The sequence below is a fragment of the Gracilinanus agilis genome, chromosome 5, assembly GCF_016433145.1.
Source record: "Gracilinanus agilis isolate LMUSP501 chromosome 5, AgileGrace, whole genome shotgun sequence".
In the NCBI taxonomy this organism is placed as follows: domain Eukaryota; kingdom Metazoa; phylum Chordata; class Mammalia; order Didelphimorphia; family Didelphidae; genus Gracilinanus; species Gracilinanus agilis.
This window is the reverse complement of record NC_058134.1, coordinates 61,589,374-61,614,980: the sequence shown is the minus strand read 5'-3', so window position 1 is coordinate 61,614,980 and position 25,607 is coordinate 61,589,374. Positions and strand designations below refer to the sequence as shown.

Here is a 25,607-nt window from a genome sequence, read left to right as displayed (position 1 = left end):
TGACATGCGCACATGAGGAGTGCCTTCACATACATATGGGCATAATATAAAGACTGCTGTGGGAATGAATAATTCAAATAGATGATGATTTATGATTCTGACTGTAAGAGTATGTGTCTGCCTCAACCAGCTGCTTCCCTATTTTAACTTTTCTTTCCTTAGTTGTCTATGAAAGCAAATAATGCTATTTGATCATGGATTGGTTCAATTAATTTTCAGAACCTTCTTTTTTGTTCTATAAAATAACAGGTTCATTATAAGGGACAACTAGGCAGAGCTACTGCCATAAGCATCACTCCAGAGATGGAGAGAGTCAAGAAGAATCAAGAAAATATAAGCTCGGCAAGTGATGCTTTGAAATCTTTTTTTTTTTCTTTAACTTACTGTTTCTGTCTTCCTAGATGTAAGCACAGATTTAGAGCTAAGATTAAGCAATCTTCTCTTACTACTTATTTTTCATAATTTTTGAATTTATAAGACTGTGTTGTTTAAAGAGTTTTGGATTATACACCTGTGTATGTATGTCTATACAGATTGATAAAACTTAGATAATTGAAGAGCCCCCAAATGAGATCTATAATCCATTCCTTCAGAGTTCAGTCTGAGTACACAGGTGGGATACCTGCATATGTTTCTTTGTATACAAGCTCTATTTTTCTTCATATATACACATATAGATATATGTATCAAGAAGAAATAATCAAGAGGTCAAGAAATGGCATCATGGTTCAAACTCATAAAGTAGATGAGATCATAACCATGAGAGCTTAGTCAATTTATTGAACTAAAACACGAGACCTTTGAATATATCTCCTCGATTCTTATTTTATGTGTCATAAATACAATATACCTACATATAAGGCAAATATAACTTCAAAGAAACAGGTACAACGTAAGAATGTGTGTGCATGTATTTAAAAGTATGTTTCTGTGTGAGAGTACATGTATGTGCATATGTGGGAGAAGAAAGACCAGTGTGTAGGTGAAAAGAGAAAGAATGTGTGTGGGAAAGAGGGACAGTTGGAGAGGGACCAAGACAGACACAGAGATGGAGAGAGACCAAGAAAGAAAGAGATAGAGGCAGAGAGAGGCTGAGACTCTGAGACACACACATACGTTCGGCTTGACTCCATCATGTGTTTTCAGATTCTCTTTTGAAAGATCACGGGTACCATTTAGGATGCTCTGGAATACTCTGAGATGATGTATTCAGCATCACCTGAAAACAGAAGCATCTAGCTGCCTTCACTGTCTCTGTCTAGCTATGAGACACATCCTGATGAGAGGGTCTGTGGAGAAGGGTATAGGGAGCCAGGCTCTTAAGCTAGAGGACCCCAATTTAAATTCTGGTTCTGGCCCATATTGGTTATGTGATCATTTAACCAATCAGTAGTTTGGATAAATCTCTAGTTATTAACTGGATTTTACAGTTGCTAATGAGTTTCCAAACAAGGAATAACAAATACTATTGAATTCACCCTTATTTCCCAACACACACACACACACACACACGTATTTGAATTCAAATTCTTCCTTGCCCTAGGTGCAGAACATCTGCCACGGACAAAAATTTGTGCTAGTGGGAAACTTTCCCCTGGCTAGTACCCAAATGAATGATATTCTATCGGTGCTGCGGGGCATAGTTGCATGTTTGGCCTGATAAAATGATATGCCTTTTAATATATTAAAATGTTCAAGGATGTTATTTTAACAAAAATGTTTAAACAATTCAATCCTCCATCTTAATGGGAACATATATTGTTACACCATCTACGCAAAGCAGAATAATTAATTAGTCATTGGCCATGAACCAGAACTCCCAAGCAAAAAAGCCATTTTTAAAGATATTGAAAATAGGATTGCATGAGTTGGTTGTCACATGGTATGGGTATAGAGATGTTTTGTTTGGACAGAATTTTTTTTTTCGGGTGAAGCTCGTGCTTCAATATTGAATTATACATATGCCTTCAGGTCTGCAATAATTGACTCTCTAATCCTACAAATAATCAGTCTGATAAATGATGGTATTCCATTTTTAAGTGCTAAGAATACATAAGCTGTCCCTGGCACATCCTGAACATTTGTGCATCTGGAGAATCAGCTTTTAAGGCAATTCTAAGATTTTAGAGCCTAAAGATTGCCTCTACTGTTAAAGGAATCTAAAAATGGTGTCCACGAAATTACTTTTAAACTACAGTTGTGGGAAAGTAAAAATGATTGCATCATGCAGCTATATTTTAGGATTGTCCTTTAATTTTTTTCTTATTTTTTCTTATTCTCAGGAGGTGAGGAGAAAAGGGGGAAGGGATTACAGCTAAGGGGCTACTCTGTGAACATCCGTCCTCTGTGCTCTAGAGGGTACCAGGAAAAACAACTCTGATACCCTTCTGGCTTGACTTTCCCTTATCAGTCTAAACCAAGACCCAGGGAGTAGATAAAATAGATGGCTTTAGTCACTCACCTAGCTGTCTCTTTTGGAGAAACAGTTCCAGATCATTAGATGTGTGTGTATGTGTGTGTGTGTGTGTGTGTGTGTGTGTGTGTGTGTGTGTGTGTGTGTGTGTACAAAGTCAGTTTGGATAGCTTTTTGAAGGTAGCCTCTAGAAATTATTAATCTAAAAAAAAGTTGTTTTGACAATAGGTGACTGATAATTTCTTGAGATAATCCTTAGCGAAATATTTATTCTAAGGGTGATGAATGACTAAGGCATTAATGGGCATTAAGTGACTCATCAGGTTCATACAGTAGGCAAATGTCTGAGGCCAGATTTGAACCAAGGACCTTCTGTCTCTAGGTCTGGCTCTCAATCTACTGAGCCACACAGCTGCCCTCCCTGGCAGATAACTTTTAAGTGTGTTTTATGTCATTTGCATTTCAAAAGAGGAGAAGAAAATGTAGAGACTTGAGTGTGTCTGTGTTTATTTCAATTGTTTTTTATTCAAAGTTTATCCTGATTGTTATTGCTTTGCAGGTTAAGTATACCCAGGATCAGAAACAGCTGAAAGGTAGACCAAGTTTGATTTTAGATACTCCTGGACTGAGGCATGTTAAAGAAACGCAAAACAATATTTCCATGGTAGGGCACAACTGCCTGACTCTTCTCACAACTAATATATACTAAGGAACCACAGTGCATCATACCCTGGAGATATTAATTCACCACTAATCTGGATAATGATTAAAAGCCCTCCTGTGGGGATTGGTCAATTTGCCCTTTGGGGAATTTTCTAACTGCATTTCAATGTAATGGAAACACTTAGAGTTTCAATAAAAAGTATTTTCTCTACCAGTTGATGTGTGCCTTTTTATTTTGACTTCCTTCTGTTCAGTGAATGCCTTGTGTGACTGACAACTGCCTGGACTTCCCTCCATTTGGTTTTGAGTTTGTATTTGGCATGTTTGCATGTTGCAGAGCATTTAAAAAAGTGTTTTGTGTGTTATTGGCATAGTAAGACCATTCAGATTTAGAATTCGGTGACCCTAGGAATCCCTATTGTTTTTTTTCCCTGTACAACTGAATGATTCTAATAATAATTAAAATGGTTGAGCACCGGGGCCTTAATTCACAGGTTTTATTTTATTGATATTTTAGACAGTAACTACAGTAATATATGTCTATACTTGTAACTTAAATATGTACATACATGTCTGCATTTTCAACTTCAAAAGGCATACATTTAAATCTATACACTCATAACTTAAATAAATACATTTTTAAAATTATGGATATACAAGTTTAAATACATGTGTACATATATGCCTTTTGAATTTAAATGTAGTTTTAAATAGCTATACACATATATATTTAAATTATAAATATGTACATATAGTACTATTATTACTTTATGGAGTTACATTCAGAACTTCAAAAATATGTATATACCTATATATTTGTAACTTCAAAAGTTATATACATGTATTTACTCTTTTTTGAAGTTAACATATATGTAGAAAAGCATATATACTTTTTTGTTTTTGTTATGTTTTTGTTGTTTTTTTTAAACCCTTACCTTCCGTCTTGGAGTCAATACTGCAGGTATTGGCTCCAAGGCAGAAGAGTGGTAAGGGTGGGCAATGGGGGTCAAGTGACTTGCCCAGGGTCACACAGCTGGGAAGTGTCTGAGGCCATATTTGAACCTAGGACCTCCTGTCTCTAGGCCTGGCTCTCAATCCACTGAGCTACCCAGCTGCCCTGTACTTTTTTAAAGTTACAAATATATAGGTTTAAATATATGCATAAAAAGTATGTACATGCTTTATTCAGTAATAAATATTTAGGTTTCACTATATATGTATAGAAATGTATTTTGGAGTTCCAAATGTATAGATTTAAATGTAATTTAAAAGTCATTTTCATGAGCTATAGTAATAATTACCACAGTAATCAAGATACTTAAAATCAACATCATCATTCCAATTATAAAAAGAGTCAAAGGGATTATAGCTAAAACCAAAACAGGAAACAAAGAAGAATATTGATTTAGGCATTCAGAGAGATGCACGTGGAAGCCTACTGGAAAACGTGATTGGTTTTATCCGGGGAATAGTGGGAGGAGGCTGACCATAGACAGGACAATCTAGAATGGCACTTGGGCCTAATTCAGCACCGTGTATGATACGGGCTCCTCCGAGATGCGGCTCTCACCGTCTGCCTTTCTTCCCTTTATCCAGGTAAAATATCACGAAGACTTTGAGAAGACGAAGGGCAGAGGCTTTACTCCTGTGGTGGATGACCCGGTGACTGAGCGGGTGAGGAAGAACACGCAGGTGGTCAGCGATGCTGCTTACAAAGGCATCCATCCACAGATCGTGGAAATGGATCGGCGGCCTGGAATCATCGTGGGTAAGCTGACCTTCTGTGGAGGGAGAGACCCCAGGGGAAAGGGCCGCACCGAACTCTTGGGTCACTTATATCCAGGAGGTAGATGCAATTTTATGGTAGTTTACTCCAGGTAAATCCTCTTTAAAGTAGTTTAGGCTACTGAGGCTCTATTTTTAAGGCTAAAAGACACTCTTATGAATTCCTTGCATGTAAAAGCTAAAAAAAAAATCTCTTTAAAATAAATGTTTTTTTTTGAATTCTTAATATCAGAAAACTTATAACCCTTTTAGAAATCAGTTTGTCTGGGAGTAGTTTTGATGCTTTTTTGATATGTCCACATTGGTCTTTGCAAACGATAATTGCTTAGGAAAATACTCGAAATATCTTATTTGGAGAGCTATAAATGTATTAATGTATTAATTAAGCCATGAAAAGATATTCTGCATGAGCTTTCCCTTGCTCTAATGGGAGTAGAATTCTCTCAAAGCTCCCTTTCATCATTTTCAGTGGAGGGTTCCTGCTAGGAAGGAACATTACAGTGGCAGCATCCTCAGAGAAGCTGTTTACAGGGGTGATAATTACACACATTTCTTACAAAAGCACTGTGGATTTCAGTTTTAATATTGCATATATAAGGAGTAAGAAAGCTGTGTACTCTGGATGTATGTAAATAAAGCTGATAGTCTTTATCATGGAGGCTTTTAAGATGAAGGAGAATCATTTACTATCTTAGAAGATTCTTAGCACTAAAATTGTGAAGGCTTCTTTGACTTAACTAGGGCACCTGGTGGTGCAGGGGATAAAGCATTGATTCTGAAGTCCGGGAGACTCATCTTCTTGAGCTCAAATCGGATCTCAGACACTTACTAGCTGTGTAACCCTGGGCAAGTCATTTAACCTTGTTTGCCTCAGTTTCCTCATTTGTAAAATGAGTTGGAGAAAGAAATGGCAAACCACAAATGGAGTCATGAAGAGTCATACATGACTGAAATGATTGCACAACAATACTGACTTAAAGATAATGCATGCCAAGGTCAGAAGATCAATCACCAGAAGCTTTTCTCCTTATTCTGTTTAATGCTATTACTTGTTATAAATAAACATTAGAAAGCCAGCACAGCAGGATGGGGAGAGAGAGAACTTTGGAGTCAGGAAGTCCAAGATTCAAGTCTCACCTCTGACACATGCCATGTGGGTGACCCTGAGCAAGTTATTGAATCTCTCAATGTTCTAGAAACATCTTTAAAGTTCTAAATTATGGAGAAGGTACATAATTGTACTGGTAGAGAATGATCTTTGCTGGGAATTTTACATCAATGTAATTACAGTTCTAATTATTTTTTAAAAAGAAAGAAAAAAATGATTCTACCCAATATTCTTGAAGGCTTTGCTAGAAGAGTACAAGATCTGGCAAGATCCGCAAAGCTAAAAGGATTTTGAAGTATTTATGTCTGTAATTGGAATGCCAGATTGAGAATGGAGCAGTCTCTTGCTTGATTGGCCATAGGAAAATGTCTTCCTTGGCTAAAACAATTCATGAAGACCACCTAATCAAGTGTAGGTGGGGTTTCAATTTGTGTTGAGAGAGGGCATGCCCACTCAATGGAGATCATAGATCTTTGAAGTAAGGAGAAAATTTTAGATCTCTCTGCATATACCACCAAGCTATGGATTTTTGCAAGATGTAAAAATTACCCAGAAATGAACTACAACTAACTAATTTCCCAAAATAAGAATCCCAATCTTCAAGTATGGTAGCTGAATTGAAATGACCAAGTAAACTTGGGTCTTTTTAACTTTCCGTTATTTTCTTTTAGGAGTTGTGTGCCCAAAACAAGTTGAATGGGCTTTTGTTTATATTCTGTCTATTTAAAGCCATGCCTTATGTACTGTTTGGAGCCTTCATTCTCTAATAAGGTAGTTTTTTTAGCAAGGCAAAAGGTCTTATTGGGAAAGAAGATTCTTTATTAGACAGAGAGGAAAGCTTTTATTGTTTCTGGCATTCCATTTGTTGAAGTGACATTACAGCATGAAAAGCTTCAGATTTTGGTTCTGTGCCTTAATAGGCCCTAGCTTGTCTTTGAAACTTTAAGTCAAAATACTAGACCTTCTAATGCCAAAAGTCCAGGCTCCTTCTACAGAGAAATGCAGGAATCCCAACACTGTCATCAGTCAGCAAGAATGTATTTATTTTTATTTTTAAATAAATTTTTGTTTACATTTTCTGTTTTTTTTATATCAGCAATCTTATTTCAAGTATCTTTCCCTTTCTCGCTTCCAAAGAGTCAGCACACATAATTTAAAAACTTTTTTTAAAGAAGAAAAATGGTACAACTGATTAATACATTGAAAAAGTCTAAAAACATGCAAAATGTACCAGTTGTAGACTTCCTCCCTCCTCAAAGAGGTAGGTTGGGAGTGACCCCTCATACCTTTTCAGTCAAGTTCTCAACAAACATTTAAGTGCCTACTTTGTGCTAGTCATTAAGCTTAGTGCTAGTAGTAGAATAGTCCTTGCTTTTAGGAAGTTTAGAGTCTCATGGGGTGGAGGAACAACATGCAAACAATGATGTACAAACAAGATATCTACAGGAGAGATTGAGGATAATCTCAGTGGGAAGGCAACAATGTTAAGGGCAACCAGAAAATACTTCTTGTGGAAGGTGGGACTTTTTATATGAGGCTTGAGGGGAATTCAGGATGTAGAAATGAGGAAGCAGAGAGAGTTGTAGCAATAGAGGAGAGCCAGGAAGGAAATGTTCAGAGGGAAGAGATGGAAGAACAGCAAGGAACATCAGTGTCAGGAGCCAGCAGAGGAATAAGGGATAAAAAGAATAGCAAGAAAGGAAGGGAATGTAAGAGATAATTAAGAAAGTTGCCTAATTCAGGATAGAATGTAGTCAGAAAGTAAAGCCGAGATCTCTGGAGGCTTCTTTAAGATTTCTATGGAATGTTTTGAAGGTCAAAGGCACAGAATTCTCAGAAGTGCCTTGGGTGAGGAGTTGGAATATAACGGACACACTTTTGAGTTTGAAGCTCAAGAGTGGTGGTTGGTTGATGTTTTCCTCTTTTATTCCTGGAGGATTGTGGATAGAGCTGGTTAGGAATAATATCTAGTGGTTGAGAATCACTGAAGGGGATTCAAGACAGACTGAGTGGGACTCTGATTCCCTGATTCTAATCAGCAGGGGGCAGAAAGGGGCAACACAAATCTGTGAATCTGTGTGACTGTTTTCCTGACACCACTGGAGTTTTGGAGACTGAGAGAGACAGAGAAATCTTAGCTGAACTTTGAAGACATAAGGATTTTATAATTAGTATAGAGTATATAGATAGAAGTTATATTTTATAGATAGATTAAGGAGGTTAGAGAAGGCCTGGTTTTCGGGCAGAAGTGACTCCTTGCGGAGTTTTAATTTTGGGGCTTGGGATCTAGTTAGAGTCTTAGATTTAGGGAATATATAAATAATATAAGAATATATTTCATACTTCATTTTCATCCTTCATTTCCTTTCCCTTTTTTTAATAGTTTTAAATAAATAAGGGTTTTTTTTACATAACAGTCTTCAGTTGACTTTTTATCAACTGCAAGTCCAACCATACTCCAACAGCCAACAACTGAAACCTGATAACCTACCAATAATATCCAATAACCAACCAATATAAGATCAATCCTAGGTTGACATTCCTCATATCAAGTGGCAAGCCTAGCAGGATAACAACCTTTTATTTTAAAACCAATTGCTTATTTTCAAAAGAGGAGAAACAACATAGTATTTTCCCCTTCAAACACAGAGGCCACTGTAGAACTGTCTTCTCCCAACTGTCACAAGACATTCCAACAAGGAGTGAGACACAAGGACTGAATTTACCAAGAGTAAAGAAAAGATTATCTTTACCAGCAGTAATATTGCCATTGGGAATATTAATCAGATATTTATCAAAAAGATACAGGAGATATAAGAGAATTACAATGTCTCAAACAATAATGGACTTCCTTTGCCTGACATTGCTAGTTGTGTTAACATGGATTCCACTAGGTGGTTGTGGAATATTGGTAGGGCTTATACTTAAGATGTCCATAATGTACATCCTAAATATGCTAGCTATACACCCTAAGGAACAACAAAAGGAAAAAGAGAGGGATATGAAAATGCAATATCTGGAAAATACCATTATTGGACAAGGACAGATTATTGAGAAAATAAGACAAGACAATAGGGAAACACCCTCCACATTTGTGGACAGACGAATTGAACTGGGACAGAGATATCTGACACTGGACATCTCCAAAGACAGGGATATAAAGCAACCAAGTAGACCAGTTGTCAAGAACTCCTGTAAAGTAGTAAGGGACCATTTTCAACAGCAGCGTCCAGACTCTTATGAAATGCCACGGGATGAACTGAGAAGGGTTACAACTTATATCTTTGATAGCGATAGAGATAAGAAGGAAGAGGAAAAAAATGACATAATAGAGGAACTGAGGCAGGAAATTAAAGATCTAAAGTTAAAGCTTAACAAAACAGAGAATGACCAAGTAGTGACTCTGTTGAGTGAATATAGGCAACTAAGGCTTTCTAATGGTCCACAAAGGAATTTTAACAACCAAGGTCCCAGGTGCTACTTCTGTGGAAGGCATGGGCATTTTTTTAGGGACTGTAGATCCTGGGGACAGATGTGTAGAAGGAATGGAGGTTTCTTCCCAAATCGCTTTAGAAACAATGCAGGTTATTACAGGGGCAACCAGTTTTACAACCAAAACAGAGGGTATGCAGGATTTAGAGGCAATGGGTTCCAAAATGGATTTAGGTATGGCTATCAGGATAGGAGACTTGGCTATCACAATGAATATAATGATACATATTTCCAATGCAGCACTCAGGTAGACCAAATGCAAAACTATATTGAGAATGGGACTGTTCTAAGTACTGTCAGCTGTTGTCACTGCAAACAATCAAAAGGAGGAATACCAAAAAGGAGCACAGGTTGCTCATGGAGATTTTATAGGGAAGACTATGAAATCCAAGACTGAGACTAGGGCAGATTTAAAAACCTGAATATCATACAGTAAAAATAATACAACAAATTAGCCACGATGTTTTAATTTAATAAGCAATGTAGTGATCAGATCCACTGATAGCCTCCAGAGATAAACCCCAAACTGAAAGCATGTCCTGATTACATCTCATTAAGTCCAAAGTCAACCAACATTTTGTAAGCAATTAATTGGAAGCAGTTCTGTCCACCAAAGATGACTATAGTGTTAACTTCTATCTTGTCCCCCTTGCTCTAATTTAAAAATATTCACAAGCCAAAGTGCAGGACCTATCTCTCTCCCTCTGAGATTCCATGCCTGGAACAGGTTTCCTAGATGTGGCTCTCTAGCACCATCTGCAGGGACTGAAACTTAGACTGATGAACCATGAATGGTAGGAACAGACAAAAAAAAAGACTTTAAAACTCACCCTCTAAAGAAGCCATAATCAAATCAGAGAAAATTAGACAGTGAACAATACTGGAAAGTTTATCTAACTCATGTTCTGTAGACTGGCAGACAAAAATAGCTCTGCTGCTAGAGCTAGTCTACTCCCCAAGGACTCCTCTCTCCTTTCACAGTCTTTCTCCTCAGAGCAAGTTGCCAGAGTTCCGAGAGAGACCCAAAGCCTGGCAGAGAAGCCTATGCCAGTGGCTGCAACCTCGGAGCCTATGTCAAGAAACCCACCACTTGTGGATTTACCCAGTAGACCCTAGCTGCCCAGATTAGGATATTTCCTTAGACCTCCAGTGCATGAACTGTCTTTTCAGGCATTGAGAATCACTCCAGTGTGTGTGTAGAGATTATACCTCTGATTTTTAAGCTACTAGCACTGATATCTCATCGTATTTAAGTAACAAGACCAAGTGAGACCAGAAAAGGATAAGAATGAGTATTTTGCCTCTTTATTCCTCAAGCACTAAAGTAAATCAGTATTCAAGATGCCAATAGAACAAAGTCAAACAATTTCACCTTTGTCCATATATGAAGATAGCAAAGTTTTAAAGTATGCCTTTGTGTCTGAAAATGATACGATCTCTTCATTGCCCCGTACCAATGATCTGAGAACCAGGGGAGGTCAACCGGAGATTATAGGCTTGAACTGGAAAGAGAAAACGAGTCTGGGGGAAACCCCTATTGTCAGCAAAGGAAATCATAGCCGTTTAGTACCATCTGAGAGCTCTAGGGCCTCCACAGGGAAAAGGACTGCAGTGTTTGACTAGGAAAATGGAATAAAAAACCCAGGTCCTGGCAAAGGTCAGAAAGGGACATTCTACCCAGCCATGTGAGACAGTTGCTTCAATTAACCAGATAAGACAAAGAAAATTCATTAAGCATGAAGTGGAGCTTCCAAAGATCAAAGGGACTCCTTGAATAAAAGTAAACAGGTCTTTCTAGACCCAGATGGAAATCCTGACACTGACCGAGTTGATGCCTCACAAGAAGGGTCCACCAAACCTGTCTATAGTAGCACGAATCATGATGATGCAATGCAGTTTTTGAAGAAAAAGGGATACCTGCCAGCAACTAGTAATAACAGCAGAGAGAACATAAGCAGCTGTGGCTAGTATCATTGATGAAAGTACCACAGCATGCATATTGGATTCACAAGCACTAAAACTGGTTAACAACACCAACTGCTATAAAGGTAGCCAGAAAAGATGCGTGGGGACAAGGCTCGCCGAAGGAATCATTGGGAGAAGAAGGGGACTGGGCGACAGCTGAAGTTCCTTCAGGAGAAGAGGGTAGCAGAGAAGGAGGAGACAAAGATCGGCACAACTGTGACAAAGACAGCAACGGTGAGAACACAAGGACAACAGAAGATGGACAATGGACTGGCTGTGGACAAGGTTTCAAAAGGACAATGTACTGCTTAAAAACACATTGCATAAACATCATATACACGTTGCTACAAGCAACAAAAGAAACTGGCAACAAAAACTTTTGTAAGCAGACCAAAGAGGAAGAGTGCAGACCCCAGTTTCTTAAGACACTACACTGTGCATTTCAATGGAAAAAAGGTTTGAATCAAGAGAGGTTTGCCTAAGAGTAGAAATGGTAAAAGCATAAAAGCTTAGGGTTTAGGAATAGTTCTTATTAATAGAATACATAGCATACCAAATAGGGTTGTTAAAAGTTCTAAATAGCTATCACATATAATATTTAATGCATACTAATATAAAAATATAATTAATTCATAGTGATTTTATATCCACATTACAGAAGTTAATTTTTTTACTCACCACAGGTGGGATTTTTATAGTCTTCCCTAAAAGGTAACTTCAGTAAGGACTGTAGATATGATGAAAATATGTAAATTATGTATATATGTATATTCTTGTATAATAGGTTTCTTGCAAAGTTTTTTGTTTGCATAGTCTTGTGAGTTGTTTGAATTGTTTTAGATAGGGCTCCCCCCCCCCCGTAGTAGAATATTTAAGTTTTGAGGGTTTTTCTATAGTGTTATACAATTATTTGGAATTTTTTATCCTTAGAGATTTTTGTAATAGAATAGTTAAAAGTTTTGCTTTTTCATTTCTATAGTCTTTGTAAGATGAAATTTAAAGTATTATAAGATTGAGTTTTGTTTTCTGTAATAGTATAGGGTAACAAGTGTTCTTTGGTTATTTTGTTATTTTGCATTTAGAGTTCTGTAATTGTAATGTTGGATTTGCAATTTTGCAAGAATTTTCTTTACTTTCTCTTTTTTCTTATAGTTTTAAATAAATAAGGTTTTTTTTAATATATCGGTCTCCGGTTGACTTTTTATCAACTGCAAGTCCAGCCATACTACCAAACAGCCAACAACTGAAATCTGATAATCTACCAATCATATCCAATAACCAATATAAGATCAATACTAGGTTGATATTCCTCAAATCAGGACCAGATTATGAAAGGCTTTAAAATCCCTACAAAAGATTGTTTGTATTTGATTCTGGACGTAATACATGGGTGTGTGACATGTTCAGACTTTTGTTTAAGGACGTTTGGTAGCTGAGCAGAGGAGGAACTGGAATGGGAAGATGCCTGAGGCAGGGAGACCAGCCAGTAGATAATTGCAAAAGTCCAGTCAGCAGGTGATGTTGGCATGCTTCAGAGTGACTGCACTGTCAGAGGAAAGAAGGAAGAGCATATGAGTTATGTTAAGAAGGTAAAAATGACAAGACTTGCCAACTGATTGGATGTGGGAAGTGAGAGAGAGACTTTAAAGATGACACCTAGATTGTGAGCCTGGTGATTGTTAGGATAGTGGTCCCCTGGCAGTAAAAGAGAAAGCAGGAAGAATAGAGGTTTTAGGGAGTTTAGTTTTAGACAATGATTTCTAAGATGTCTATGCAACATCTAATTTGAGACATAGAGTAGACTGTTGGAGATATGAAACTTGCAAGTCAGAGAGACATTAGGACTAGACAAGTATATCTGAGAATAATCTGCATAGAAATGACAATTAAAAATCTATAGCACCTGATGAGATCACCCAGTGAATAGTAGAGAGGGAGAGGGTAAGAGGGCTCTGGATGGAGTCATGTAAGACAGCCATGGTTAGGAGCCAGGGTTGGATGGCGATGCCACAAAGGAAACTGAGGAATGGTCCATTAGGAGGAGGGCCAGAAGAGAGCAGTGTCACCAAAACCTAGAGAGAAGAGTGTATTGAGGATAAGATGGTGATAGAGTCAAAATATTCAGAAAGGTGAAGGAAGCTGAAGATTAAAGAAAGTCTATTATAGTTGGTATTTAAAAATTATTATAACCTTTGATTTTAGTTTGGTGAATTTTAACAAAATGTTGAGGTAGGAAGGAGGCCAGATTAGAGTATAAAGAGAGTGAGTGGAAAGTCAGTTGAGTTACTTATTGTAGAATGCCTTCTCGAGGAGTTTAGCAATAAAAGGAAGGAAAGATAGAGAATAATGGCTATCAGGGGATGGATAATATCATGAGGTTTTATTTTGTTTTATTCTTATGCTGAGGAAGTCATGGATGTGTTTATAGGTAGTAGCGAAGAAGCTGGTAGAGAAAAAGAGGTTAAAGAATAGTGAGATAAGGATGATGGAGGGAGAAATCTGCTTAAGAAGATGGTATGGAATGAGATGACCGGTGCATATAAGGGCTTTGCTTTGGAGGGGAGAAGGGAGAAGGGAGAAGGGTCTTTATGTGAGACAGGAATTAAGGAGGAGATAGAAGTGGAAGGTATATGAATGATATCAGATGGAGAGAAGAGAGAATTCTTGGCAAATGGCCTCAATTTTTCTAGTAAAAATGTGGAGCGAGACTCATTTAAGAGGGTGGAGGGAGGGCTGAAATTCCTGGGAAGTTTGAGGCAGGGTGAAAACGTTGGAATAATCGTTTTGGTGAGTGGGATAGTTAATTAAAGAGATGTAAAAATATTGTCTGATCTCAGCAAAGCCCCAATTGAGATTGTAGCAAATCACATGAATTGTAGAAAACCTAGTTATTACTATTGTCCCTCATATTATTAATAATTTAAAGACTTGTACATTTTTATTGCTAAGGTTTTGTTTTGCTTTTGTTTTTGTTTCTTTGTTTGGAACTGTGATTTCATTGGCATAAGAAAATCCCAGTAAAGAAATTCTCTCTACCAATGTACATCAATAACTTCTCTCCATCTTATGGTATTATAGAGTTGCTTCGGGGCATTTGAAGGTTAAGTGAGTTTCTCAGGCTACACAAGTCAGTGTATAGTAGAGGTAGGGAGGTCTTAAACTTGAGTAAACTTCACTCCGAGGTAAACTGCATCAGTGATGCCATTCTGCCTTTATGTTGCTAGTTTAAATCACGTTTTTTTTTAAAGTATAGTAAGGAGAAGAAAAGTTTCTGAAGGTGATTCTCCTGGCTTCAGTATGCATTATTTTAAAGTCAATTGAAGAGATCATAATTTCTTGAATTTACTGTTGGGTTAAAGAGAAGTGAGTATCCAAAAGTATTTGAATACATCTATTTTGCAGAATTAAAATTGCATTGATGTTTAATTTTAAAAACTTGAATATTCAAACATCAAATTGTCTGATATCTTCCTTTCATGAAGAATTGTCTAATGAGGGAATTCCTTTATTAAATAACTCTTCATTTTTTCTGTTAGTTATAATGCCAGCTTACATTTAGATGCATGTTCTACAGCCTTAAGAATAGAGCTATTGGTTCAAGAATAACCAAAGTCATTCTCTACCACACAGACAGAAGGTTCCAGTTGAATCAGTGATATTCCTTTACCATACTGTTCATATCCTTGATTATATAGAGCCAACATGGTGGAGTATTCAAGAAAATCAGGGACCATTTCCTGTTTCTGACACTAGCTATTTGACCAAGACGAGATCATCTGACTTTTCTAATCTTTTTCTTTCCACATAGCTCTTCAGTACACTGAAAAATGGCTACAGGTTTACTTTGCTTCCTGTCAAAACAGAACCAGCAAACAATTTCTTTTTCAAACTCATTGTGTCTTGCACCATGTAAACACAAAGTCCTCAAACATTTGGAGAAGGGATGCATGTGTGAACTTAGAGGGATGCATGTTGGTTCTCTATGAAACATTTATTAAAGTGGACATTCCCAAAACATTGTCTTCTGCTATCACAGAGAGAAATTTTTTCATACAAAAAAATCTCTTAGTGAATTCTTATGAATCAGTAAAGTTTTTTTTTCTACTTTTAACAAGTTATCTAGTTCAGTGTATAATGAGAAAAAGACAGCATTCAAATAACACAGTACAATGAGGAAATACTTGCCTGGTGTAGACATGCACCACGCTATAAAGATTTTATGAGGTTACTGATGATTGCATCAAAAAGCACTTCAGTTGCTCTCCAGCTTTAAAAAAAGCTAATAAAGATAAACAAGAGAACTCAACCACACATTTCTCTTAACAAATACTTGTGAAAATGAATGTCTGTTAATTTATCCCAAGAATACAAACAAATATCTCAGGAACACTCTAACTTAAATCTTCAACAATCACTATCCAGCATGGAGTTTAGGTAGCCTTTTCTTTGCTGTTAGTCATTCTTATTTTTCTCTTGATTTTTTTTTATTTCTTTCTTTTGGTGAAAGATCTTAAAGTTTGGCGTACTGATCCTGGTTCCATCTTCGACATTGATCCATTGGAAGACAATATTCAGTCTAGGAGTCTACATATGCTTTCTGGTATTACTCGTATTTTGAGTTCTTCCATCTTGGCATGGTTTGATTCTGAAAATGAAACCCTTTATACACATTCAGATTCAATTTGTCTTCTGTGTGCTTTAAAAACAATTTAAAAAAAATCTTGACTTTGAAATGAATTATCGTTTATAGTTACATATGACCTTAGGGTAGGTTTTACTCATTGATGTAAGTAAAACTCGATAAAAGCACTTTTATTAAAAACTAGATTACAGTGTCCTATTATTCTTAGATTCAGTCAAAAGTGTGTATAGTTCTTATTCATCTGTTTTTTTTTATTATTAAATGTGATTTCAGGAGGCTTTCTGGGTTCACAAATGCAGTTATTTGATTTTCAGTAAACTTTTGAGACATAAACTAGGTTTGGATTCTGAAATATTCTGTAACAATGTTTTAAAATCCTATTGTAAGAATTTCAAATGAAATAGTATCAAGATCTTCTATTACCTGGATAATCTCTTAAAACAAAATAGAATTTATTCTTGGTCATATTCAGAAGGATGCAATGCTTAAGCATTTAAAAGCACAAGCTCTGTTTTCAAAATACCTTGAAAGTTTACCCTTAACCTTTGATTATCTCAAAATGAGTAGCTTATGGGTAAGCTTTATGTGAGTTTTAACTTATTCTGTCATCTCTTAGTTAAAGGTACAGGAAGTGCAAGTTTGTAGTGATAACATTTCTCTGAAATTGTCACTTTGTATTTTAGGCTTTCAGTCTATGGTGGTTTGACAGTCAGTGCAAATAATGCAATAAGCAAAGAAGATCATTAAGACCAAGAAAATACATCCTTTTTGTTAGATTTCACTATTGGCTTTGATCACATGAACAGTTATACATCAAAATCCCCTTGTAGCCAATTTTATCAATGCAGGCAGCCAGGTTCCAGAAAATAAAGACAGAGAATTAAGCAACAACCTTTGTGAATCTGGGATTGTGTTTTGTTATTACTGATTGTTTGGGAGAAATTCAGATTGTCATCCATGTTTTCCTAGTGCTTAAAAGAAAAAGACCCATTCTTTCTTCCCTAAAGTCACCATAAAATAAAGTAGACAACCAATGACAATAATTATTAGAGTCGTTTACAAGGTGTGCCCTAGGTTGTTAGTGTAGTACATTGAAAAGAGTGTTGGCTTTAATGTTGGAGGTTTTAGGTTCAAATTCTGAATCTGCCACTTAGTACCTATGTGACCAGAGCCAAGCTTTTATGTTCAGCCTCAATTCTTTATGTACAAAATAGAGATGTTAAAGTGATTTACTCCTGTAGTCCTTTTAGTTCTGTCTCTGATACTGAATTTACTGGTTCTTGGGAGTAGAAAACGAGGCTTTTGATAGTCCAAATTCCAGTATTTGTTTTTTTCATGCTGAATTTCTATTTTTGTCTATTTCTGTCTGCTCTTCACTTGTGTAACCATACACATGAAAATTCTTTCCCCTAACTGTAGAAAAGGCAAGTCTCTACAGTAGACATCGATCTCATTCAACCAGTACCCTGGGTGTAGGACTTGGGGATGACAAGTCAGAAATCTCTGAGACAAACCCTAGCTTTTCCTTCTGCAGTGAGATAACAAGACCATCCGATGAAGGAGAAGGTATCAGATCTTTCCCCAGTAGAATAAATAATTCATTGCTAATTTCTGGAATTATGCATGACTTTATTCTTAACACATCTGCACATGTGTTTATCTGTATGTGTATAACTCTTGACTGTTGTGGAATTTGGAAACTTGAATGGAGCTTCTGCAAGCCTAGGGTTTCCTTCCCCAGCATGCATTTTGGCACATGCCTTCCTTATTTCACTTGTGTGTTGTTACTGAAGGTAGAGGTCTAATGAACTGAAGGCCTTTCCTACGGTCATCACTCTCAAAATATTTGTTGGGTTCATCTGTTTCAGGAATTTACGACTGACATGATTGTTGAACACTGGTGTGTACTAAACAGGTCCACAGGCAGTATCAAAACTGACCAGGAAATGATGCCTAATTTATTTGTGATTTCCAACAAGAAAGTCTACATTATGATAACATTTAAATAACTAAGAGGTTTCTAAATATGGGAAAGAATATGAGAATAGGTGTAAAAAGCAATCAGTGGCAAATAAGAATTGTAATCACAAATAAAAGTATAGTTATTGGTATCATGTTTTTTTTTTTTCAGTCACAGTAAGTAAAAGTGTTTCTTCCTCTCTATCCTGCCCTTTGTTTATTTCTCTACCCCCTAATTCTTTCCCTCTTCTCCCTCACTCCTTCTGAAATTGTATTTATTTTGGGGAGGAGTCCAATGATTTTATTTTCCTTTTTAATAGGAGGCTCTCAAAGATCATAATGCTACACACAGAGAGACTCAAAAGAATTAATATCTGTGTAAAGAATATGAGACAGAAGAACAAATAATGGGGCACACATTTTAGATGCTGGTGGCTATCCAAGCCACCTTTTTTCTTTTTTTAAGTTGTACTATTAGGTAGCCACCTGCTTTGCCCTTACTTAATACTGTTCCTATTGGATGTCTGTATATGGCGTGTCTGTCACATTCACCACTCCACCACCAACCAAGTTGTACCATGGTGATGCTTTGGTAATTTAATTTCCATTCTAATAAGTTGACATTAAACTAGAATAAAAAAGGTAGTTGAAGACCTAGTGACATGTTTTATACCAGGAGCACACGATTTAGGCTCCCACCTAGATTTTGTACCTGTGAATGTTTAATATGTATCCAGGGAACCTTCTTTCATTTATTTTACTTAAGTAAACTATGACACAATCAGTAGGTGACATGGAGACATCTTTCTGTCTCTACTGAAATCATCAAATGTGTGCATTCTGACTTTAAAAATTGTGATAGTCTCATTTATTGCTTTAAAAGAGTAATTTGAAGTGCTCTAATAGTGTTCCATAAAATCATTGGTTTTTGGTTTTTGTTGTTGTTCTTTTTGCTTTTACCATTGTTTTGGAGGTTTTCATGACATAAAAGCAGAGTTAACAAAGGAACCTAAAAATGAAAGCAATTCTTTTGAATTTCTGCTGGTGAGGCTCCAGGGATGGAAGCCAAAACCCCCTGCCTTTTTGGTTGCTTTGAAACTGAGCATCTCTTATGTCTGTGCTGGGCTCTGATGAAGAGGTGTTGATTGAAGTCACTGCAGCTTTGATGCTTTCAGGTAATGACAGTGTTTTGGTATCCTTTGGTTTTTTCTGGACAACCCATCAAACATATTTATTTAAGAGCATGTTCTGAAAATTGAAGACAGTTTTTAAAACAAAGCTTCATAGCTGGTCAGAGAAGAAAGAAAAAGGTATGCAGGATCTTTAGTTTCAGATATATTTGATTCTAACATAATGAGGAATTTTCATGGCCTTATTTCTTTTTTGGAGATGATTTTTTCAGGATTTTATAGATAAATATTAAATTATGATTTTGTATGGTAAAACTTGTTTTTATAATATAGAAAAATAATTCTAAAAATTGCATTTCTTTCTCTACCTCTTGATATCTAGAAATATCTTTTCCTTTCCCCTTATTGGTTCTAGACAAAAGAGATTCTTCTTAGGCCCTAAAAGAAATCTGTTTTATTTTTTAAATTAAAAGGCATGAGCTTCAGGTTTATTGGACCCATTACAGAACAGAGGAACTCTTGGTTGTTAGCATAAAGAGTTAAGCCATCAGTATTCTTTGCTTCTGGGTCTTTGATGCAAATCTATCTCAGTTTGAACTTTCCCATTTGGCTTTCATGAACATTCATTCACACAAAGAGGATTTCTCTATTGTTTTAGTTATGTGTCTTTTATGATATTTTTCCATCTTGCTTTGATTGTGGAATGTTTTCATTTTCCAGTATGATTTGGTTGGTTTGGGAGCTGCTCTTTTAGTCTCAGTTCTATCATCTAATGTCTTAGATTTCCAAACGGTTTACATTTTAGGCCCCATTGCATTGCTTTGATACAATAAAAGAGAATTTATTTAAACCTCATTCAGTTTTTTCAAATTCTGGAATCTTCTTATTTTTAATGATCTTAGTTGTCTTTTGCCATTAGATTGGCTTTACATGTTTAGATCTGACATGCTCTTTCTTTGGTAGAATTCTACCTAATGGCTTCCTCTCTGAAGACCTTCTTTGATGTCTCGATTTTTGTTTTTCATCAACTTGCTTATATGAGGCATTTGACTCCTAGTTCTATTTGAAATCTAACACAGTGTTTATACCCTCTTTTAGTTAAAAGCAATTTTACATTTACCTTCCGTTCTTTTATTTGCTTCTGTTTGTCAGTGTAAGGGGGGGTTAGGTAGTGGAAGGTTGTAGCAATATTAGAGGGAATTAGAAACAGAAACACTTTACAAAGTCGATATTTTCCTGTTTCTAATATTTCAGTTTTGGAAAAATGAGAGTTAGTATAAGGGAGGGAATGTTTTGAGGATGACCTCTTCTCTGCTGTAGCTGACCCAAAGAAACTCCTATTTTCTGTGACCATTCAAACTATCTCTCCATCAGTCCCTTTAAAGTTAGTTTTCTGCAAAATCAGTCAGTCAATAAACATGTAATAAGGACCTATTATGTGCCAGGTGGGCAGCTCCGTGGCACAGTGGACAAAGGACTGTGCCTGAAATCAGAAAGACTCAATCTTCATGAGTTCAAATCCAATCTCAGATGAATCCCGGGCAAGGCACTTAACCTTGTTTGTCATAGTTCCTCATCTACAAAATGAGGTGGAGAAGGAAATGGCAGATATTTTTGCCATGAAAAGTGCAAATGGCTTCATGAAGAATCAGATGTGACTAAACAACAACAACAAAGGTGCCAGATACTCTGCTAAGCTTTGGGATCCAAAGATAGACAAATTGTCCTTGCTCTCATGGGGCTCAGATTCTAATGAGGGAGACAACAGATAAATAACTGTATATTAACAAGATCCATAAAGTATAAGTTGGGGATAATCAATACAAGGAAGGAATTAGATTTAACTCTCATGTTCCAGGAAGAGTAAGGAGACCAATCTTTTTGAATCACTGTGTACATAAAGCAGAGAGTAGAAAGTTTAAGAACACTGGAAAGGTAGAGGGGAGCCCCTTTATGAAGGTGTCTGAATGTCCATCAGGTAATTTTATATTTGGAAGTGAAAAAGATTTACAAGCACAGTCTTCATTCTCTGCAGTTTTTTTGCCTCAAAATATGCTCTCTATTATAGCTTAGTTATCTAAGGAATAATGTCAATGGTTCTGTAACATTCTCAAGAACTCCCAAGAATGATGCAAAACATTGTGAATCAGTACATGTTAGAATAGCAGTGGGAAAAACCAATCCTGTAGTATAGGGACAATTGTAGCATTCCTGTAAGGATCAAATGGGCTAAGGCTTATAGAGTGCTCTATAAATGTCAACTATTAATAGTCAAGAAAATATGATTTTTGAAGCAATCAATAAACATTTTTAAGAGCAGACCCAGCGTGACAATGGGAGATGGGGAACAAGCTAGGAGACACCCACCCACCCACACCCAGAGCCATACACACAAGACCAAACAAAGACACCCTCCAGTTTGGATATTTTGCATTCCCTAATTGTTGACCAGATGGAAAGAATCACCTTCTTCACTGACTGCCAAAGATTCTGCCTTCTATAATATTATAGATGGCAAGATATACAGTGAAAGTATCTCAGCTTTGTCATTGCTCAATGCACAAAAGCTACTGAAAAATTCTTAAGTCAGGGAAATGACATTTTGATATTTGTATTTAAGGTTGATCCTCAAATTTATGAAAAAATAAATGAATCAATATATTCAAGACCAAATTTTCTTGGTGCTGAAAAATTGCAGTGGAAATTGAAATTTTTCTTAATGAAATTCTATTAATGCATCCAAGCTTGGTTTCTATTTAATTATCCAACAAGTGTGTGACAAGTATGACCTAAACTATTAAAGACTTCCAATTAGCATTGTAAACGCCTGAGGGAAGAAAGCCCCAAATCATAGTGATGAAATCCAAAGGCTCTGTGGAGAATAGTAGCAGGAAGTGTCATAAGTTTTCTATTCTAAATGTGAAGTTGGGAAAAAAACATAACATTAATGAAAAAAGTTTGTTTGCTCAGAGGAGCACATGTGTCTTTCATTAATTTTTCCAGATTTGTTCAAAGCCATCCACATGCATATATGAAGGAAAGTTTTGATCTTAAAACTTGAAAATAATCATATCCTGAAAAATATTTTTCCTATGTGGGTGGGTCAGTTGAGTAAGTGAAGTTTGGCTGTTCCGTTTTTAAGTGTCTAAAGAAATCCTTAAACCAGAAAGAGATCTTGTTACAACCATCTTCATATTCCTGGTTTTCATGGGAGTTTTCAAAGATAACAAGAAAAATAATGTTGTTTTTTAAAGATAAAAATGACTTTCAAAAGATGTTTTTTAGCCCAAGCACACACAAATGCAACAATATAAGCTATTAAAGCAGGCAATTAAGAATTTCTGGATATGTTAAATCTAGTTTGGGAAACCGTCATACCACTTCCAGGCACCCTACTTTCATCCAGGTGCTCCCACTTATCAGCAAAACACAGGGTAGTTGAACTTGGCTGATTTGTTTTTGGCTTCACAAGAATATATATAAAAGTACCTGATATTAGACGAGGTGTTGGTTCACTATGGAGCACCTGTTTTGATGTTGCTTAGGGCTGGTTCTTATCTGGATTCTGTCCAATGACTAGAATCTTTCCTGGGTTTTTGGTTCATTTTTGCCTTGTGTCTTCTCAATGGTTGATCCTTGCCACCACTTCATCCTGTTAGTTTCTCTTCTCTTCTGTATTCTTTTGGCAGTTGGTTTCACTGATAATGTAATGGATTATTCCTGGTCCCTTAGTCCAGTGCTTATCTAAGGCCCTTCCTAACTTTTCTGTTTCCAAAGACTGAGACCCTGTTGTGATTGGCCTCCTTTGAGTCTCAGCCAAAAATCTTACCTTATGCATAAAAGCCTTTCTGGGTCCTCCTTAATACTTGTGTCTTATTTCTGTGACAATCTCCCATTAATAGTGTTTTTATCTTTTTTTAAAAAATACAATTGCCTGCAAGTTGACTACTCCCTTAGATTGTGAACTCCTTGAGAAGTGGGACTGTACTTACCTTTCTTCACAAATGCTTATTGACCTGACCATGCTCATAGTACTGGATTTTCTTTTAAATGTATTATATTTTAGTCTTACAATAGCTTTGTACAGAAGATAAGACATGTAATATTGAGTGAGATAAAATTATTTGGTTTGCAAAATGTCACATAAATTTTAGCTCTCACGTGTTATTGTCATCATCATCATCATCACCATCATCCTCATTCTCATCTTTATTTTGGAGAGGGACTGTATTCCAACTATTGGTGGATTTTGTTTCTTTTGACTGGAAGGGCTCGTACACAGCTGGCAAAAAGATCATATTAATTTTTAAATTGCTGTTTTCCCTAGATTTGGGCCCTTTTCATATTCAGTCTAGTGTATGAGAGAGGATATAAACCTATATCTTCCCCTAATCCTTTTTAATTGGATGCCACTCTTGTTTTCAATATCTTACCTATTCATTTGATTGCTCCTAAGCAATATAGGGAAATTACTCCAATTGATGAGCACAAGTGAGAAAGTTGACATTGAATTTTTTAGTCAATTCTCATCCTCTTCATTTCCCCTCCTTTTTTGGAGGATCCTTTTGTTTCCACAAAATCTTTGCCTTAGAAAGTTGGCCTTTTGCCTTGGCTAGTTGTTAGCTTTGTTTTCAAGCTGAAATCAATGAATCTGACTTTGAAAAACTCAAGGTGTCTCAGGCCCTCTCTCAGTTAATCAGTCAAATATTTATTTATTTTTTCTCTGTGCCAGCTATTATACAAGGTTCAGGGATAAAAAAGACAAAATTCAAACAATCTCTGTCCTTGAGGAGTTTACATTCTCTAGGAGGAGACAACATGTACAGGCAAAAATATTTAAAAAATAACTATACACAAAACAGAAAAGAAATACAGTACAAGATTATTTCAGATCTCCTTCAGCAGTCCTTAAGCTTTGGGTTCTAAAAGCTCTTGTACTTGGCAGAAATTCTCCATCCTTACCATTTCACCAAAAGAATATGCTTCTACCTGCTGACCCGGCCTTGGGAACAATCCTTGCCTTTGCTTCTCTGCTCCCTGTGTAGGAATGACTACCTGGCCTCCCCCAGATTTCTCTGCTTGGTTTCCGGGCTCAGCACAACCCAGTTGCCTATTGAAGAACTTGGAGCTCTGACCTTGAATGCTGAACTTATCCTTTTTGCCCTGGTCAGTTCAAAATTAATTCTTTTAAACACTTTGCAAGTCAAACACAGTCTTTGCAATGATGTTAGCTTTTGGACTAGCTCTAACATCTGGGACTCCTCTTCTGTGAAGGTCCTCTCATCTAAGATTCCAAGTCCAAGATGTTTTAGAAGAGATAGTGAGCTCCTGGAGGACAAGGACTATCTTTTGTCTCCTTTTGTATCTCCAGGGTTAGCACAGTGCCTGGCACATCGGAGGTGCTTAAAAAATGTTTATCGGGGGCAGCTGGGTAGCTCAGTGGATTGAGAGCCAGACCTAGAGATGGGAGGTCCTAGGTTCAAATCTGGCCTCAGACACTTCCTAGCTGTGTGACCTTGGGCAAGTCACTTGACCCCCATTGCCTACCCTTACCACTCTTCTGCCTTGGAGCCAATACACAGTATTGACTTTAAGACAGAAGGTAAGGTTTTAAAAAAAATGTTTATCGATTGATCAGTGGGTTGAAGAGGATCTTGACTGCTTGGAGGATATAAGATCCCAAGGCCCTCCACAAGGAAGGGTCCTGTTTATGTTGGTAATTGTGTGGCATCTAATTGGGCTTCTTTCTCTATTCTAACTCTGTGTCAGTGGTGGTCCCTTTACCAGTTGCTAGTTTTTGTCTCATTTCTTCCTTGCTCATAGGTAGAACCAAGAGCACATATGTGTTCTGGCATTTATAGATTATAAATCCAGAGCTAGAAGGGAGCTCAGAGGACATCTAGTCTACCCTACTCATTTTATAGAAGAAGAAATTAAGTCTGAAGGAATGAACTTTAAGTACATCACAAAGGTCATAATAAGGACTAAATCCTAAGATTTGAACCCAAGTCCTCTAAGTTTAGAAACAATGTTTTTTTTTTCCACTGTAGTATTCTTTCCTGGCCTTTCCCCTTTGCTCAGATTTTCAGGGGCTGGAGTTATTCCTCATCCCTTCTTCCAAGGGACTTCTTTCTAGTTCTTAGCTTTAACAAAAAATAAAAAGACAAAATTCTTGGAGTATAGAGAACAACCCATCAATCAACAAGGATTTTTTAAAGTGCCTACTATGTGTCAAGTTCTGTGCTAAGAGTTTAGGATGCAAATACAAAGAATGAAATAATTTCTGCTAGCGAGGAGTTTACATGAAACTATAAAATATCTAATATATTCACCTCACAGAATGAAAAGCATCTGGTAACTCCAGCTAACAGAGTTCAAATTAAGTGACCAGTGCAAGGCCACACAGCTTGGATGTGGTAGAATCATATATCATTATATAATCAGTCAAAT

The 25,607-nt window shown here is 36.7% G+C and overlaps 1 protein-coding gene across 3 annotated transcripts in view; it reads left to right on the top strand.

Annotated features, from left to right (window-relative positions):
* NEBL (nebulette) overlaps window positions 1-25,607 on the top strand; it is a 463,434-nt gene that overhangs the window by 421,283 nt on the left and 16,544 nt on the right. The window contains exons 22-26 of one of the 3 annotated variants that reach the window (XM_044679717.1): window positions 250-342; window positions 2,973-3,077; window positions 4,673-4,844; window positions 15,934-16,026; window positions 17,488-17,634. In XM_044679717.1, the coding sequence (XP_044535652.1) occupies window positions 250-342; window positions 2,973-3,077; window positions 4,673-4,844; window positions 15,934-16,026; window positions 17,488-17,634 (610 nt within the window). The remainder of the gene's footprint in view (window positions 1-249; window positions 343-2,972; window positions 3,078-4,672; window positions 4,845-15,933; window positions 16,027-17,487; window positions 17,635-25,607) is intronic. The other 2 variants (XM_044679718.1, XM_044679719.1) reach the window with 2 other exon arrangements.